This window comes from Salvelinus fontinalis, chromosome 32 (assembly GCF_029448725.1).
Source record: "Salvelinus fontinalis isolate EN_2023a chromosome 32, ASM2944872v1, whole genome shotgun sequence".
Classification (NCBI taxonomy): Eukaryota; Metazoa; Chordata; class Actinopteri; order Salmoniformes; family Salmonidae; genus Salvelinus; species Salvelinus fontinalis.
In genome coordinates this window covers 43,299,973-43,318,972 of record NC_074696.1, presented here as the reverse complement: position 1 = coordinate 43,318,972, position 19,000 = coordinate 43,299,973, and the positions used below count along the sequence as shown (strand labels likewise).

The window sequence follows — 19,000 nt, the reverse complement described above, 5'->3', positions numbered from 1 at the left end:
TGAGACGCAGAGTAGGTGAACGGATGATCTCCGCATGTGTGGTTCCCACCGTAAAGCATGGAGGTGGTGTGATGGTGCTTTGCTGGTGACACTGTCTTATCTATTTAGAATTCAAGGCACACTTAACCAGCATGGCTACCACAGCATTCTGCAGCAATACACCATCCCATCTGGTTTGCAATTAGTGGGACTATCAACCTCAACGCAATTGAGATGGTTTGGGATGAGTTGGAACGCAGTGTGACGGAAAAGCAGCCAACAAGTGCTCAGCATATGTAGGAACTCCTTCAAGACTGTTGGAAAAAGCATTCCTCATGAAGCTGGTTGAGAGAATGCTAAGAGTGTGCAAAGCTGTCATCAAGGCAAAGGGTGGCTACTTTGAAGAATCCAAAATATTTTTACATTTGTTTAACACTTTTTTTGGTTACCTCATGATTCCATATTTGTTATTTCATAGTTTTGATATCTTCACTATTTTAAATAGTACAAATAACTACAAACCCTTGAATGAGTAGATCTGTTCAAACTTTTGACTGGTATTGTACATATTGTCTTTAAAACCTTATTTTGATAAGTAAATTCATACAATTGAATTATTTCACCAGAAGATTTAGTTCAGACAAATCTAGTTGTTAGTTATTTCGGACGTGATCCAAGTTAATCATTTTTGCATAGTTGTATCGTCTAGGCACCGTTCACAGTCTATGTATGGTACAGAGATTGAAATTCCAAAGTAAAAATTGTTCCGGGGTCGGACAGGTAGACAGCGAAGCTTATATTAACCCCCACAGTACCAAACTAAATGCTAGGCTGGAAGCAAGGATAAATAATGTGCGAGCTGAGATAAATACAAGAGATGATTTGGAACATGATACTCTTATGGGAGAGGCGCAGTGATCATTTTCAGTTAGCAGGCATAGTGTGCCTGTGACGGCAAATACAGCACGGTTTGGACCGCTGCTTAGCCAATCAGCATCCAAACAACCAGTTTTATAAATCAGGACTAAACTGCGAGTTTCACCAAAAGCTTTGTGGCACTAATATCATCACAAGTCTATTGTAAGCAACGGAGGAAAGATCATGCTAGTGTTACAAAGCTTTTTGGAAAACTTACCTCTGGTACATTCCTGCATATAGAAATAGAATTATTATTCTATTCATTCTAGTTCTGTGATTCTGCACATATGGCTATGGTCCCCTGTTTCCTCTCTCACACTCGCCTCTGACTCCTCACACACTGACCTGACTTGATGTTTCCATCGTCGCGGATGACTCCTCCCCAGCGTGTGTAGATGGACAGGCCGCCGCTGGCCTCCCTCTCGCCCTCCCTCTTCAGCAGCTCCTGCTTCTCCCTCATCTTCTCCCAGTTCCTGAGCAGGAACACCCGGTGTTTCAGCACAAAGTTTCTGAGCCACGGAGAGAGAGAGCGAGCGAGAGCGGTGAGTATGTGTGTTGTGTTGGCGTGTGCATAATGGGGAGAGTGGTTGAGTGTTTGGTACGTGCGCGCAGTGTGTGTGTGTACCTCTCTCTATTGGACATGGGTTTCATTAGAAGGTGGGGATAAAACTTGCTGCTGTCACTTGATTCCTCCTCCTTGGGAAAAGAAGGGGAGAGTTAGAGATACGAGTACTGCTGATAATATGCCTCTGTTAAGTCCACCCATCTCACTATTCATGTCCACTGTGTAATCTTTTTTATTATAGAACCTTCCACGCCACAAAAAGATCCTTTGAGACAAAGAACCACACTGTCCTACATACACACTGCCCCTTAAAATAAACTTAACCAGGTAGGAGACCGCACTCTAGGTTACAGAGCTAAAGAAATAGCAAAAATTGGACTGATTTAGAATCAGAATATGTCTGTGCATTATGCACCGTATGCTGTGTAAAAACGTCCGACAACGGTAAATATCAAGACCCATTTACGGTAGCAGTAACAAGACACCTGATAACCTTTTTTTCTCTGACATTTCTTCCAGTCTCACTCCCCCTCTCCCTTACACGCACTCGTTTTTTCAGCTGGTGCTTGGACTTGCGTTTCTCCTTGAGTCGACCCAGCCGCCGTGCCCCGCCCGTCTTCCCAGGCATCCCGTTGATTCGCTGACTCTTCCCTCCAATGATACCCCGGCAGCCCTCAGAGCCACACTTACACACTTGCTGGAGAGAGAGAGGTGGGGGGCGAGAGAGAGAGAGGAAGCAGCCGTAGGAGGGAGAAGGTAAGGGGAGAGAAGGTCAAGGTATGAGGTGACACAAAGGAATGTGTAGTGTATGCCAGGAAAAGAGAACAGTGGGGAGAATTTAGATCAAAGATCGAAACCCAGTTGAGCGCTCTCAGATGGTAATATAACCAAGAGAGAGATGGGGGTAGCCTGGTCCCAGACCTGTTTGTGCTGGCTTGCCGTGGCAAAAACAGATCTGGAATCAGGTTAAGTTGGGTCTGTAACTGGGAGGGGATTGGAGAAGATGGTCGATGTGCAGCCACACCCACCTGCTCTTCGGTGTTGAAGGAGTGGAAGTTGTAGTCGTAGGTGAGCTCCGTGCCACTGCTCATGTCCCTGAGGGCGAAGAGGCCGATCCTGTACACCCCATTCACCGACCTGCAGGAGCAACAGACAGGAGGGAAGAGAGTGAGCGGAAGGGAGAGCTCAGATTTGCCCAGGCAGGCTTTGAACTTGAGCATAGGGCACAGCCTGAGCATAGAGCTCTGGTCAAAAGTAGTGCACTATATAGGGAATAAGGTGCCAATTTGGCAGCATTCTTTCTTCATCTCCCTGCACAGTACAACCGTATAGGCTGCACTTTCCCTTTGCCGTCTAATTTTTCTTCCTGTGAGGACAAAAAGCAGTTTCGGCACATTTTCTCTGGGCACTAGTACAGCTGTGTCCAAGTCCCCAGCTACCACGCCGTATAATTCTTCTTCTGTGACTAGATGGATGACTGGCCGCGCTTCACACTAGAAATTCTCTATCCCTGTAGAATCTCTTATTCGAGGCCTGCTCCACACCACAGCAGAGAGACAGTTGTTAGATCGGTGTGCCCTAGTTTACTGACTGGATGTTCACGAACGGCAAGGAGGAAAACCGGTAACCATCTTTTATCAACAGTCGTGAACCGTTTTTACGGTCTGCGTTCAGGTCCTTTTGGGGTTAAACATTGGGGTTTTAACAATACTTTCAACAATGAAAAAGCTATTTTATTTTCAACTGTCCTTCAAGAGTTGCTGAAATTCCTCTTCACTTAAACGGTGGGATGAACATGTTGAGGTCCAATTTGCGTTTACATTCAACCCAACCAGACAAACGATAATAGTTATGTATCTTAGAGAAGGAACCAATGATTCAGAAGCCTGCTTAACCAGATCTACAACTGTCGTGCTTGATCCTGACTGAGGTGTGCAATCCTGTAATAGTCTGCAGGTTGGTCAATTGGTTTATCTCAGCGAAAGGGCTTTAAACTGTTTAGTGTGGTATACTCGGGCATAGTCCAGACGACGTGATCTTATCAGGTTATCGTGACAGAAGCAGACCATTAAGTGGAGGGGGTGAGGGGATTTAGGTGCAGATTTACAAAGCGTCTGCACCAGTATTAAGTTACCTCTCAGCAGTGAAAATCTAAGCGACAACTGTCTGTTTTACTTCCTTTCCATTCCATCTCGTAACCTTGGTTTTACCTTGTGTTCTACCTTTCATGTATTGTTCCCTGTCAAAAATAACAAGCTTGGTAGACACTAAGTAAATCATACTATTGTGTGTTAACAGACTGATTGTCTTCTGTATTAGAGAATTAGGTCCTCAACATTAGCCTAAGAGACAGTTTCCTGGAAACAGATTAAGCCTTGTCTAGGACTAAGAAGCACTTTTAAATGGGAGAATATCCATTGAACATGCTTTTCGGTAAAGTAAGTACTGTGTCCGGTAAACCGTCCCTAGCTGAACCCCAAGCACTACTAGAGTTGTCATGTGTGGCTCAGTTGGTAGAGCATGGCGCTTTCAACGCCAAGGATAGTGGGTTCTATTCCCACTCGGGCCACCCATACTAAAATATATGCACGCTAAATGGCATATTATTGTCCTACTAACTCACCACTTCTGCATCTCACAGTTGGGTTCACAGCTGTGGTTGATGAAGCGGGCCTCGTTGCCCATCCGGTAGCTGTCGATCACCATGCCGCTGTCCAGGTTCAGACAGTATTGGCCGCTGTGGGCAAAGTACTGCTCCATCATGCGACTTCTACAGGACACACAGAGGGTGGGGAAGAGCGACATTAAAAGATAAAAATACCATACAGCATTTAGGAACACAGACTGACACTACAGAACCCGTCAAAAGTGCACAAAAATAGAATCATGATTTAACAGGGAAGAACACATTACATGTGGCCGCGAATCCTTCCCAACTTACACTTAAGTCAAATTTTCTCTTAGTCATAAATTGATGTCAATGGGAGACTAAGGGCTCTATATTCGGCTGGCGCTGAGGAGGCGCAAGGGCCTATTTATAGAATTCATAATGAATATGAATTTAAAGGGCAGAAATTAAATATACTGTGTCTGTAAAATGTATAGATTCAGAACTTTTGTTTAATAGCACAGTTATAAATATCGGGCAAATAGAAATCAAACTGGACGGACATCAGAAATAGATGGGAGAGGTGCAGGTAAGAGGAAGACCAGGACTAAAAACAAACAAAATATAACAATTGTAAAATACATTATGTCTGTAAAATGTATATAGTATGTATCAGCTGGAAGTAGAAGCCTAAGTGCTGTTGTTTACTAGTTTACTCCAATTAGGGGATGTAGGGTTTGTGGGAAATATATATATACAGTGGGGAGAACAAGTATTTGATACACTGCCGATTTTGCAGGTTTTCCTACTTACAAAGCATGTACAGGTCTGTAATGTTTTATCATAGGTACACTTCAACTGTGAGAGATGGAATCTAAAACAAAAATCCAGAAAATCACATTGTATGATTTGAAAGTAATTCATTTGCATTTTATTGCATGACATGAGCACATGTGACAGAGTCTGGAGACGCCGTGGAGAACGTTCTGCTGCCTGCAACATCCTCCAGCATGACCGATTTGGCGGTGGGTCAGTCATGGTGTGGGGTGGCATTTCTTTGGGGGCCACACAGCCCTCCATGTGCTCACCAGAGGTAGCCTGACTGCCATTAGGTACCGAGATGAGATCCTCAGACCCCTTGTGAGACCATATGCTGGTGCGGTTGGCCCTGGGTTCCTCCTAATGCAAGACAATGCTAGACCTCATGTGGCTGGAGTGTGTCAGCAGTTCCTGCAAGAGGAAGGCATTGATGCTATGGACTGGCCCGCCCGTTCCCCAGACCTGAATCCAATTGAGCACATCTGGGACATCATGTCTCGCTCCATCCACCAACGCCACGTTGCACTACAGACTGTCCAGGAGTTGGCGGATGCTTTAGTCCAGGTCTGGGAGGAGATCCCTCAGGAGACCATCCGCCACCTCATCAGGAGCATGCCCAGGCGTTGTAGGGAGGTCATACAGGCACGTGGAGTCCACACACACTACTGAGCCTCATTTTGACTTGTTTTAAGGACATTACATCAAAGTTGGATCAGCCTGTAGTGTGGTTTTCCACTTTAATTTTGAGTGGGAGTCCAAATCCAGACCTCCATGGGTTGATACATTTGATTTCCATTGATCATTTGTGTGATTTTGTTGTCAGCACATTCAACTATGTAAAGAAAAAAGTATTTAATAAGAATATTTCATTCATTTAGATCTAGGATGTGTTATTTTAGTGTTCCCTTTATTTTTTTGAGCAGTGTACAATGGCAGCCTACTCCTTCCTCCCCGTTGGGGAATTGAACCCCAGTCTCCCACAGGACACAGGATTTTTTAGATAAATAGCCCAGTACAGTACTCCCGAGCGTCACGTTGTACAGCACCATATTTTCAGTTCCCAGAAACCCAGAGGGTTTTTCATTTTCTTTGGAATATAAACATCAATCAAATGAATCCCAAACTCTAAAAGTAATTAAAAAGGTATATACAAATGATTTGTCACATTGTGTTTACAATAAAGAATGTAAACAAGATGTAAACACAACGCTTTGTTTTTATTTACAGTAGTGATGGACAGCTGGTGGCATTTTGACAAACAGTTTTTCAAACATTTGTAGCCCGATTAGCAGGACAATAGACTCTTTATAGCACGGTTACTGTAGGTATGAACATCCCCTATACCTGCAATGTATTCAATGCTTAAGGACTCTGAAGTGTTTCATTACTAACTCAAGACAGCTGTACAGTATTTCTTCATCAACATCTTTATGCTTTCATTAATAAAATAATGATAAAAATACTCTTTCAAAATGCTGATTATTTAGTTATGGATCCATAACAAACTAATACGGGAATAAATATCAGTGAATTACAGAAATAAATTGTTGCTGCTTACTGGAAAATACTCTTTCAAACACACGGTCACGTTGTACAGCTCCATTATGGCTATTAGCAGGGCTATATTTTGGCCTTTATGGGCGGCGCACAATTGGCCCAGCGTTTCTCTCCCTCTAAAAACATAAATAAATGTTTGCCTTTATTCAGATTACAATATTTATTCCGTTTTTTAAAACGAAATAACCTCAAATATAGTTATATATTATCAAGTTGATGACACGGTCATATAGCCGGCACCTACATAAAGCTGAGTGACACTCATTCATTCATGGCTTTGGATCAAAATACTTCAGTACCAACATTCTTCCTAATAGTCTTAAATAAAGAAACGTTTTTGTTATCCTGACCTAGACACCACGTACAGTATTATAATAGCCCATGGTAGGCTATTAGCAGGACAATATATTTTTACCAACACCTCTCTGTATTTTGATACTTTCCGGAGTGGATGGGGGCTCCCGCAGTGCAAAATGCATTGCTGCAGATGCAGGTTCGATACCCGTGCCGGCCGCCACCAGGAGACCAATGAGGTGGCTTTTGGTTTTAATTTAAAACCCTCCATGTAATTATTGGCGGTGAGTCACATATTTTTCGATACACTGTAGGTCTACCGTAAGCGACATGTCTCACTAGTGTTGGGTAATGTGCTGTTAAAAGTGGTGTAGCATATTGAAGTTAAAAGCAATAGCCTACAACCATTTTAGCACTGTTTCGTGCTGCTCTGAGACAAGCATAGGGACTGTTCTTGATAAATCAATAAAATATTTATTTTCACCAAAACTCTGTTTGGGTATTGGTTAAATATATATTTTTTTATTCTTATTTACAAGGGCAGGCTACTTCCCCCTCTACGTTGGGTAATTGAACCCCGGTCTCCTGCGTGCCCTGCCCACACAACATTGGGATTCTTTAGCTAAATAGCCCGGTACTGTACTGCAGACCGCCACGTTGTACAGCGCCATATTTTCCATTCCATCCTAACGGACCCCCGAGGGGTTTTTGTTTTTCTTGGGATAGAAACACCATAATATTAAGCAAAGTAATTAAGTACCAATCAAAAGTTGACACCTACTCATTGCAGAATTTATTTTTACTATTTTCTACATTGTAGAATAATAGTGAAGACATCACAACTATGAAATAACACATATGGAACAAATTATTATTTACAAGGACAGCCTACACCTTCCTCCACGTCGGGGAATTAAATCCCGGTCTCCCGCGTGCCGTGACACATTGGGATTCTTTAGCTAAATAACCCAGTTCAATAGGGACAAATAGGACTGTTCTCAAAGTGCTGGGGTGCGTTCAATAGGGACAAATAGGACTGTTCTCAAAGCGTTCTCAATCAGAGAGCAATAATCTCTTTTTGATACTGCCGACCATCAAGTTGTATTTTTCCTCGCTCACTCAAGGTTAAATGAAAATGGAAATGAAATCTCCAAAATAGTGTAACTAAAAAAAAGTGATTATTATTAATTAAGAATTATATAAAAAGCCCCTTAAATATTCTCACAGATCCTAATGGAAAATGCCCCTTAAATATTAATTTAGAATCCTACAATCCTATAAAACGTAATTGGCGGAGTCACGTCATTGACAAAAATATTGGTAGATCTACTGTAGGCCTAGCATAGGCAAAATGAGTATTGGTTACACTACAATTAGGGTGTGGAAATGTTATGCCCCTTATATATTAAATTTAGAATCCGCCAATCCTCTTAGCTGTATTCTACTCCCGACTTTCACATTGTGAAGCATAATATTTTCCATTCCATTCTAACGGAAACCATGAGGGTTTCGTTTTTCTCAGAATAGAAACACCATAATATTAAATCCAATTAATCCAAATTTCTTCAAATCAATATACTACTTTGTTACAAAAAAAGTTTTAAATTCTCAATTAATACCAATATGGGAGACTATCAAATGCTTCTCAAAGTTGCCATCTGGTGGTCAAACTAGCACTAACTTGCATTAACGTAAAAAATGGCTGACAATTAAATAACGTGCCATAGAATGCTGCAGCAGCCCGCAAGGTGTTCTGCAGTATGATGCAACTTTTAAAGGAAGAATCACTGTAGGCTTCTAACCCATCACTTTCTACTGTATATAATACAATTAAATTATATCTTAACATTTTTAAAAGTCTATCAGAACTCCAGTCCTTCCAATAAATGTTGTACCCCTTGATCGTCAAGAATAGGACTTGGAAATATGTAAGTATAGATTAGCCAAATTGTCTTGCCTGAGCATAACCCCAAAACAAAGGGCTTATTAGCCAGCACTACTCTGTTGTTTATGATGTTATTGTCATGGAGAACTGATTGTGCTCATTGATTCGATTTGAAAAATAAACATTTCACTCATGGAATGGCATGCTTTGAGCACTACTGAAAAGTGCTATTACATGTGAAAAATGAATGCCATATTGCTATAGGCCTATTGTAAACCTTTTTGTTGGTGACACTTTGATATCTTGATAACATGCAGCTTTTTAAAGAGCAAATCCACAGATGAAACAATAAAATGGTCGCCCCGCCTCTCTTTTGGTAAAAAGCTGAGTGATGGGCCTGGAGAAACGTAACCCCTCTCAGATTAATAGACAGAGCTATCGATGAAAGGACTTGTTTGTTTACAAACATTGGAGAAACAAGCTTATATTTTGGGTTCTCATTAAGTGTGACAGTTGAACTAAGCTCGAGGCATTTATAAGTTATATTCTTAAGAATCAATGGATATATCATTTAAAAGTCCAAAAATTTACAAACTACAGATTTCCCCTTTAAGTCTATCAAAAGTGTGCGAGTTTGAACATGTGTCCATTAGGCCTATGGATTTTTCTTATCACCATGAATTAGATTGAGCAATAAAAGCCTCACTTTTATTCCATAGGCTGGGATCCAAACTATGCAGCTGTAGCATGAGCGCATTTTTCACTCGCTGTCCACTGGTTTAAAAAACAATGATTGACAGGCTGCTTAAACTTCTTGAATTCAACCACTGGGTTCAAACACACATTTAGACGTGTGAACAGCCATCCACAACAATAGGTAAATGAGAGAGCAGCAGTGTGATTCACATCAATGCGCTGTGTTGATAACAATAAGTGATATCCGTGCGCCGTAGATTACACCACTGCTGTCATCCTTACCTCCAAGCGTTTGTTCAAATTGGATAATCTTTGGATACCGACAGCAGTCGCACCATTGGAAGACATAGCTTGGATTATAGCCTACAAAAGCCAATTCCTGCGATCCATCAAACACATTTGGTGTGTCATCATAGTGGTCTGATTTATGGTCAGACTCGCTCAACAAAATTAAACGTATGCCTTTATCAAAGCTGATTTGAATGTCATTGAAAAAAACAGAAGTGTCAAAGAGATCTCAAACATCCTTTCTGAATTAAAACGTAAGCTAGTTAAAAAAAAAAATCCAATCAGATTACAATATTTTTCACTGGTAACGTAAGGGATTATTGTTACAGTTTTTTTGTAATCCCTTACATGTAACGGATTATATGTAATCCATTACTCCCCAAACCTGGGTATGTATGTATGTGTATATCAAAATCAAATTTTATTGGTCACATACACGTGATTAGCAGATGTTATTGCGGGTGTAGCGAAATGCTTGAGCTTCTAAACTCAGCAAAAAAAGAAACGGCCCTTTTTCAGGACCCTGTCTTTCATAGATAAATCGTAAAAATCCAAATAACTTCATTGTAAAGGGTTTAAACACTGTTTCCCATGCTTGTTCAATGAACCATAAACAATTAATGAACATGCACCTATGGAACGGTCATTAAAACACTAACAGCTTACAGACAGTAGGCAATTAAGGTCACAGTTATGAAAAGTTAGGACACTAAAGAGGCCTTTCTACTGAAAAACACCAAAAGAAAGATGCCCAGGGTCCCTGCTCATCTGCGCGAACATGCCTTAAGCATGCTGCAAGGAGGCATGAGGATTGCAGATGTGGCCAGGGCAATAAATTGCAATGTCCGTACTGTGAGACGCCTAAGACAGCGCTACAGGGAGACAGGACGGACAGCTGATCGTCCTCGCAGTGGCAGACCACGTGTAACACCTGCACAGGATTGGTACATCTGAACATCACACCTGCGGGACAGGTACAGGATGGCAACAACAACTGCCCGAGTTACACCAGGAACGCACAATCCCTCCATCAGTGCTCAGACTGTCCGCAATAGGCTGAGAGGGGCTGGACTGAGGGCTTGTAGCCCTGTTGTAAGGCAGGTCCTCACCAGACATCACCGTCAACAACGTCGCCTATGGGCACAAACCCACCGTCGCTGGACTAGACAGGACTGGCAAAAAGAGCTCTTCACTGACGAGTCGCAGTTGTGTCTCACCAGAGGTGATGGTCGGATTCGCGTTTATCGTCGAAGGAATGAGCGTTACACCGAGGCCTGTACTCGGGATCAATTTGTAGGTGGAGGGTCCGTCATGGTCTGGGGCGGTGTGTCACAGCATCATCGGACTGAGCTTGTTGACATTGCAGGCAATCTCCATGCTGTGCGTTACAGGGAAGACATTCTCCTCCCTCATGTGGTACCCTTCCTGCGGGCTCATCCTGACATGACCCTCCAGCATGACAATGCCTCCAGCCATACTGCTTGTTCTGTGTGTGATTTCCTGCAAGACAGGAATGTCAGTGTTCTGCCATGGCCAGCGAAGAGCCCGGATCTTAATCTGATTCAGCACATCTGGGACCTGTTTGATCGGAGGGTGAGGGCTAGGGCCATTCCCCCCAGAAATGTCCCAGAACTTGCAGGTGCCTTGGTGGAAGAGTGGGGTATCATCTCACAGCAAGAACTGGCAAATCTGGTGCAGTCCATGAGGAGAAGCACTGCAGTACTTAACGCAGCTGGTGGCCACACCAGATACTGACTGTTACTTTTGATTTTGACCCCCCCCTTTTGTTCAGGGACACAATATTCCATTTCTGTTAGTCACATGTCTGTGGAACTTGTTCAGTTTATGTCTCAGTTGTTGAATCTTATGTTCATACAAATATTTACACATGTTAAATTTGCTGAAAATAAACAGTTGACAGTGAGGACGTTTCTGTTTTTGCTGAGTGTATATATACACATACACACTATTGTGTGTGGTATGAAAAAAGATGTGGTAGTCATGTAAAAAAAAATAATGTTAAACACTTATTGCACATGGAGTCCATGCAATTTATGTAAGTTATTACTACTACTGTTTACTCTTGAACATATTCTGGCTTCCCATAACAAAGGAGTTGAATAATTATACACATCACATTTCAGCTTCTCATTTTTAGTTAATCAAGTTTAACATTATGGGTATTGCATGTAGGCCAGTGACACAAAACAAATCTACTTAACACATTTTAAATTCAGGCAAAAACACAAGAAAATGTGGAAGAAGTCAAGGGGTTGTTTTGAAGGCACATATACAACGCCCCTCGGAAAGTATTCAGACCCCTTGTCTTTCTCCACATTTTGTTATGTTACAGCCTTATTCTAAAACATTACATTTTTTAAATTTAAATATCCCCCTCAATCTTTACACAATACCCCATAATGACAAAGCAAACAGGTTTTTAGAAATGCTTGCTAATTTATAAACAATTCTAAACTGAAATATCACATTTACGTAAGTATTCAGACCATTTTCTCAGTACTTTGTTTTAGCACCTTTGGCAGCGATTACAGCATTGAATCTCCTTGGGTATGACACCTTGGGTATGACACCTTGGGTATGACACCTTGGGTATGACACCTTGGGTATGACACCTTGGGTATGACACCTTGGGTATGACACCTTGGGTATGACACCTCGGGTATGACACCTGAAAATAGCTGTGCAGCAACACACCCCATCATCCAAGCCGACAGCGCTTGAGAGGATCTGCAGAGAAGAATGTGAAAAACTACCCAAATACAGGTGTGCCAAGCTTGTAGTCATACCCAAGAAGACTCGAGGCTGTAATCTCCACCACAGGTGCTTCAACAAAGTAATAAGTAAAGGGTCTGAATAATTATGTAAATGTGATAGCAAATTTGATAAAATATATATATATATATATTTTTTAACTGTTCTTGCCTTGTCATTATGGGGTATTGTGTGTAGCTTGATGGGGGGGGGGGGACTATTTCTAAATTTTTTGAATAAGTCTGTAACGTAACAAAATGTGGAAAAAGTCAAGGGGTCTGAACACTTCCTGAACGCACTATATATATATGAGCCCAAGTCCCCCAAAAAACTGAAATGATTGTGCCATTATATGATACATAGCCTACCGCATATTACATATAGCAGAAAAACAAAGAAATACCTATTTAAGATATTTGGAACATAATGGTCTAGCCTAAATTAAACAAATTCAGATATTGCCTACAAATTAGTGCATTTTATTTTGACTAGCTTAGTAATTTCATAATTAATAGACAGACACATTACCTTTAGCTACAGAATTTCTCACCACCGTGAGTTTCCATCTCCTCCCCTCTCTCCTTCATTCCTTTCTTCAGCGCTCAGAGAGGGGGGCTGTCAACAGTTTAATGAAATGTTTCATTGTTAAAACATGTTACTATCGATGTTGCCAAACAGATTTCACTTGGTTTCCCAAATTAAGCACTGGGTAGCTGCAGGGACAGGGTTGGAAAGCCCATGGCATACAGAGTTTGGGCGGAACATCACCTGTCACGCAGCAAAATTACCGGAGTAGACTACCAGACATGAGTTAAAAACGTACTGGCGGGAAAGTGGCCTCCATTCACTATCCCGGAAGTCTTTTTGTCTTGCCCATTTGATAATGGGCCATTACTAATATGTAACATTTATTTCGATTTGGAAAGTCAAAATTAAATTGAGAATAGTATGATGGGTGAAAATATGATCACTTGATGAGAGAACAGCATGTGCAGCTTGAGGCAAGGAACAGAGTCCAAGCTTTTTTTGCCACTTCCTCAAATCATCAATAGCCTGTAGTCGTATCATGCAGCCCATACATTGTTTGATTTCTAAGGCATACCTAAATACACAACTTGAAGCAACCGCATATTTAGCCATGGTGCATGTTCAGATTGGTCAGTGAGGGGTCAAGCCTCGACACACCTACAACTTGTTTATTTATCAAAACCCAGCCCTTACCCGCCACCGCCAACGACTACACCCATAATTCCGGTTTTGAACATAGCGCTACCCCCAGCGCTAAGATTGACCATTGCCTTACATTTGTTAATAAAATAAAGCACAAAGTGAAAATGTGACTTGTGGAAGTTAGGATTTGCCCCTTAACGCATACACACATACACTACATGGCCAAAAGTATGTGAACATCTCATTTGAAAATCATGGGCATTAATATGGAGTTCATCACCCGTTTGCTGCTACAAGTCTCCACTCTTCTAGGCTTTCCACAAGATGTTGGAACATCGCTGTGGGGACTTGCCTCCATTCAGCCCCAAAAGCATTAGTGAGGACGGGCACTGATGTTGGGCGATTAGGCCTGGCTAGCAGTCAGCATCCAATTAATCTAAAAAGGCGTTTGATGGGGTTGAGGTCAGGGCTTAAGTTCTTCCACACCGATCTTGACAAACCATTTCTATACGGACCTCGCTTTGTGCACGGGGGCATTGTCATGCTGAAACAGGAAAAGGGCCTTCCCCAAACTGTTGCCAAAGTTGGAAGCACAGGATCATCTAGAATGTCATTGTATGCTGTAGCATTAAGATATCCCTTCACTGGAACTAAGGGGCCTAGCCCAAACCATGAAAAACAGCCCCAGACAATTATTCCTCCTCCACCAAACTTTACAGTTGGCACTATGCATTGGGGCAGGTAACGTTCTCTTGGCATCCGCCAAACCCAGATTTATCGAAGCGTAATTATTTAACTAATCACTCCAGAGAATGCTTTTCCACTGCTCCAAAAGTCCAATGGCGGTGAGCTTTACACCACTCCAGCCGATGCTTGGCATTGCGCATGAAGATCTTAGGCTTGTGTGCGGCTGCTCAGCCATGAAAACCCATTTCATAAAGCTCCCTACGAACAGTTCTTGGACTGACGTTTCTTCCAGAGGCAGTTTGGAACTTGGTATTGAGTGTTACAACCGAGGACGATTTATAAGCGCTCTGCTACTCGGCAGCCCCGTTTTATGAGCTTTTGTGGCCTACCATGTTGCGGCTGAGCCATTGCTGCTCCTAGACGTTTCCACTTCACAATAACAGCACTTAAAGTTGACTAGGGCAGCTCTAGCAGGGCAGAAATTGTACGCACTGACTTGTTGGAAAGTTGGGATCCTATAACAGGGTCACGTGGAAAGTCACTGAGCTCTTCAGTAAGGCCATTCTACTGCCAATGTTTGTCTATGGAGATTGCATGTCTGTGTGCTCGATTTTATACACATCAGCAACAGGTGTGGCTGAAATTGACGAATCTACTAATTTGAAGGGATGTCCACATACTTTTGTATATATAGTGTATCAATACATGCATTCAAATCTATCTCACCTGAACTCGTGCTCGCTGACGACCTCTCCCAGGTACTCGATGATGAACTGGCCTGAGCGGAGGGGCTCCTTGGTGCGAATGCCCCAACCCTTGCCCTCGGCACGGAAGCGCTCCAGGCACTGCACCCACTCATGCCTCTGGATGTGCTGGTTGTCACACTGCTCCCCGCAGGGACAGGTGCCGGGGGAGCACTCGGCAAAGCTCATCCTGTGGGAGTGGAAGAAAATACTTATTACTGCTAAGTGCGAGACACCAAGATTCTTTAATCATACTGAATTCAATTCACATCTTGAGATGCTATTCCAAGGTAGGTGTCTGAAAATTGATGTAAATTGAAAACCCACGCAGGTTTGAATGAGTTTTCCTTGTAGATAAACATGGCACTGCAGGGAGCACACATACCAGTGTGCGGGTCTATTTTAATCTCCAATGCCAGTGTTTATACCTGTTGAGGCATTCGTCTAGGCAGCCTCTGTCTACGGCTTCCCCGGAAGGCCTGCAGTTACAGGTGGTGGCTTCATAACCCGAAACAGGCTTCACATCCACATAGACGTCTACAGCGGAAACAGGTTACACAAGGTCAGATACACAATAGCTTGACCAGATTATGGCTGCCTTAATGCTCAGCATGAAATAGTGTTTGGTTACGTTATTATTGACTGGACCTTAGAAAGAGTGTGAACTCACTTGATCTGATCTTTTTATAAAGGGGGACGTCAGGCTTCTCGTAGAGCTAAAACGACCAAGAAATGTAGGTTATTACATCATAAGTAGCCTTGTCGGAGCCAGAACTGCCCATAGTCCAGGAGCCTATCTCCTGTTTTTGTAGAGTGAGGAAGCTTGATGTTCAAGTACACCTGCTGAACATGACGCTAGTCTGTCGCATGTCATAAAAGAGACAAACCCTTACATAGATTGAACAAATTCCTATTATATAGTTTGTCGACTCTGAAGGAAAAACACTTAGTAGTGAACATAAGCGATCACCTGGTCATGTTTCCACAGCCACAAGATGTCGTAAGGCAACTGGAAATCAATGCGCTTCTGTCTTAGGTACTTTCCTGAAAGAATGTGGGGGGGAGACAGAAAATAACAGAATGCGTGAGGGGAACGAGGGAGTTGATTTTAAGACACAGTAACATGTCATGACAAAATGTGTGTTTGCGTGCAAAGGACACTCACCGACATGGATGGGGGCAGGAAAAAGCCCGTACTCATGTTCCCCAGGTGTGTACTCCAGTTTCTCTTTCTTCAGTTGCAGGATCTGACTGCGAGGACTAAAAGAGAAACAGGGACAAAAAAAATAAGAGCGAGTGAGATGTCCATATATGCCCTAAATATTACTGGTTTGACCTTTGGTAAGCAAACGGGTTATCCAGATTTTATGTCTGGCACAATTATGGAACCCACTCCGCAGTCTTGTACACATCAGAGTAGAGCCCCGCTTTTTGGTACTTTTTCTTTGGAGGCCTGGCTGCCCTCTTCTCCCGTAGGCTGGTTATAGGCATGGGTGGAGCTTGTTCCATGGAGACGGTGCCCGGAGGTTCCGGGGAGGAGGGGCCATCTGGTTTCCCCTCCAGAGCACTGAAATAGAATCAAGACTCACTTTAAAGTAATGACTGGCTTGATAGACTCTCCTATATATACACACAGCTGCTAAGATCTAAGATTAGCACTGCCTATGAAAGTAAGCAGCAGTGCTCACTGTTGAGGCTACAATCACGTGTTAGCCTGCAGTGGTGGTGGTTTTACCTGCGAAAGCGCTGCAGCTCCTCTTGGGTGAGCCAGCCTCTTCCTCCCCCGGCTCTGGACCTCATCCCCAGGCCTCCCAGGTTCACCTCCCTGTCCAGCGCTCGTTCCTCCACCTTCTCGCCCTCCCCTACCTCCTCACCTTCCCCTTCCTCCTCTTCATCCTCATCCCTATCTCTCTCCCAGTGCTTCCTCTTCTGGCCTTTCCTGCGCTGGCCCTGGACCACCGACTCGATCGCGTCTGTCACCGTGTCCTCTTTACACGCTCCTCCCCCTGACCCTCCTCCTCGGTCCCGGTGCCTGGTCTGGGTCACTTCAGCCAGAGGGGGTGGCGATGGGGGCGGGGAGGGCAGGGGATGCTTCCTGGGGCGCCCGGGGCCCCTCTTCTTGACCACGTTGTTGCCTGTCCTCGCCTGTCTCTGGAGCTTCTTGGCGCGGAGGATCTTGTTGACGTGGTGCAGGCTGTGTTTGGAGGGCTGGGCCCGGTGGGAGTGGTGCTGCAGGGAGGCATCATTGTCCAGGCAGCAGCCCTGGGAGGGTGAGTCGTGGCCGCAGTGGGAGGGGCAGGCGGAGGAGGAAGAAAAGGAGTGGAACAGAGGGTGGTGGTTGTGGTGCTGCTGCTGCATGAGGTGGTCCTCAGGGGCAGAGTGGTCGCCTCGGGTCTGGACACCTGATGTATTGCCTGCACATAGACAAGGACAGAGAAGAGAGGGGGGGGGAGAAGTAGATGATAAACACAGGAATAAGCTGCAACGTGACACTTATGAACTTGTATTTATTCCAAGTCCAAGCTTACTTCCACTGTTAGGCCGACAACTGGCCGCCGTCTTTTAATGCTGCATAATAATTATCCAGGCTTAAATCTTAAATTGAAAGGAAATTAATAAATTTCAAATCCCTCATCAAAATGCAGTTTATTACAGATAGACATATAGGCTAGGCCCACCTAACCAAACTGAAATGCAACGTCACGTAATGAACAACGACGCCAGACTTTTTCAGCTTATTGCATTTAGTAGCACCGTTCACTAAAAGGAGACAGTTTGCCCAATCAGCACCTGGGCACTCCACCGGCTCCCCATCCCCTCTGCTGCTTCTCCCCACGTTTCTCTCCTCTGGTTCACACTCCTGTGCAAGGTACTTCCACCCTCCACCTCCCTGCCGACTAGGCTACTTCCATGGTGGTGGTGCAGTCTGACCGCTGGACGACCCTGTGTCCTGAGCTCTAATCCTGGATTACCCTGGCTGGGTTCAAACTACACCATACTGCCTGCTTACCTCACCAGGAGCCTTCCACCCAACCGTGCCTGGCCTCCTCACACGTGCACAGTAAACAGACACACACGCCCATCTCGCAGTCTAAGGCAGCTTGATGAAGCAGAATCATTACCCAAAGCACTCAGTATTACCTGTCCAGCTATATTAGCTGTGTACACAGGGATCTAAGACAGACAGAAGCAGCCTTTCCGTTTGACAGCTGTGATGGGGAAGGAAGCCTACCAAATATAGCCTGTAACAAAACATCCAGCTCAACTATCACGACAAGACTTTTCTTACTATTCTTACTGACAAAACAGCTCGCTGTACATCCTACAAGGCTACAATGACAACCACACACAAAGCAGGGCCCGTTTATGTAATTATGGGAGTTTTGCTGCCAAGCCCTTAATCACAGGTTAGGGCTATCTAATGTCAGGGCCGGTGGAGGGTAGATGTACGTACAAGGGATGGTATTGTGTCCCTCCAAGGGATTTCTAAAGGGTATATTGAGTCATTGAACGCTGTGATTCAGCAGAGATAATGGACATGTCCCAAATGGCACCCTATTCTATAGCACACTAGTTTTAACCAAGGCTCTGGTCAGAAGTAGTGCACTATAAAGGGAATAGGGTGAAATTTGGGACACACAGTGTTCAGTGCTCACTATGCCATATGGTGGTTTGCAAAGGGGTCACTGCACGGACACATAACCCTGGAATCAATACTGCCACTAATGGCTATGCATACCAGGCCAATTTCACTACGTATTGCCAAGAAATTAAGCTAAGCGACATTCAATCAAAACAGAAACCGCTGAATTCTTGAAGCACCAGCAGCGGAACTATTTTTGGAAGTGAACTTGGTGCACAATTCAATAACCTTCACAATGTCAGATTCAATTTGGGTCGAATTCCGAAGTAGTACAAAGATACATTTGGTGCAGAAATCAGAGTCGGAGCTATAAATAGCAAAGTCATTTCCATCAAAGCAAATAGCCTAAAATCTGATGAGGACTCCCTCACATTGA

General features: G+C 43.6%; 1 protein-coding gene across 4 annotated transcripts in view; it reads right to left on the bottom strand.

Annotated features, from left to right (window-relative positions):
* The window catches only part of LOC129831407 (histone-lysine N-methyltransferase ASH1L-like), a 49,718-nt gene that overhangs the window by 18,889 nt on the left and 11,829 nt on the right, over nt 1-19,000 (bottom strand). For 2 of the 4 annotated variants that reach the window (XM_055894784.1, XM_055894785.1), the window contains exons 5-16: nt 16,717-17,395; nt 16,375-16,548; nt 16,147-16,241; nt 15,952-16,025; nt 15,652-15,697; nt 15,410-15,518; nt 14,965-15,171; nt 4,086-4,232; nt 2,491-2,599; nt 1,956-2,159; nt 1,523-1,593; nt 1,243-1,406 (exon numbers count right to left, since the gene is read on the bottom strand). In XM_055894784.1, the coding sequence (XP_055750759.1) occupies nt 1,243-1,406; nt 1,523-1,593; nt 1,956-2,159; nt 2,491-2,599; nt 4,086-4,232; nt 14,965-15,171; nt 15,410-15,518; nt 15,652-15,697; nt 15,952-16,025; nt 16,147-16,241; nt 16,375-16,548; nt 16,717-17,395 (2,079 nt within the window). The remainder of the gene's footprint in view (nt 1-1,242; nt 1,407-1,522; nt 1,594-1,955; nt 2,160-2,490; nt 2,600-4,085; nt 4,233-14,964; nt 15,172-15,409; nt 15,519-15,651; nt 15,698-15,951; nt 16,026-16,146; nt 16,242-16,374; nt 16,549-16,716; nt 17,396-19,000) is intronic. The other 2 variants (XM_055894786.1, XM_055894787.1) reach the window with 2 other exon arrangements.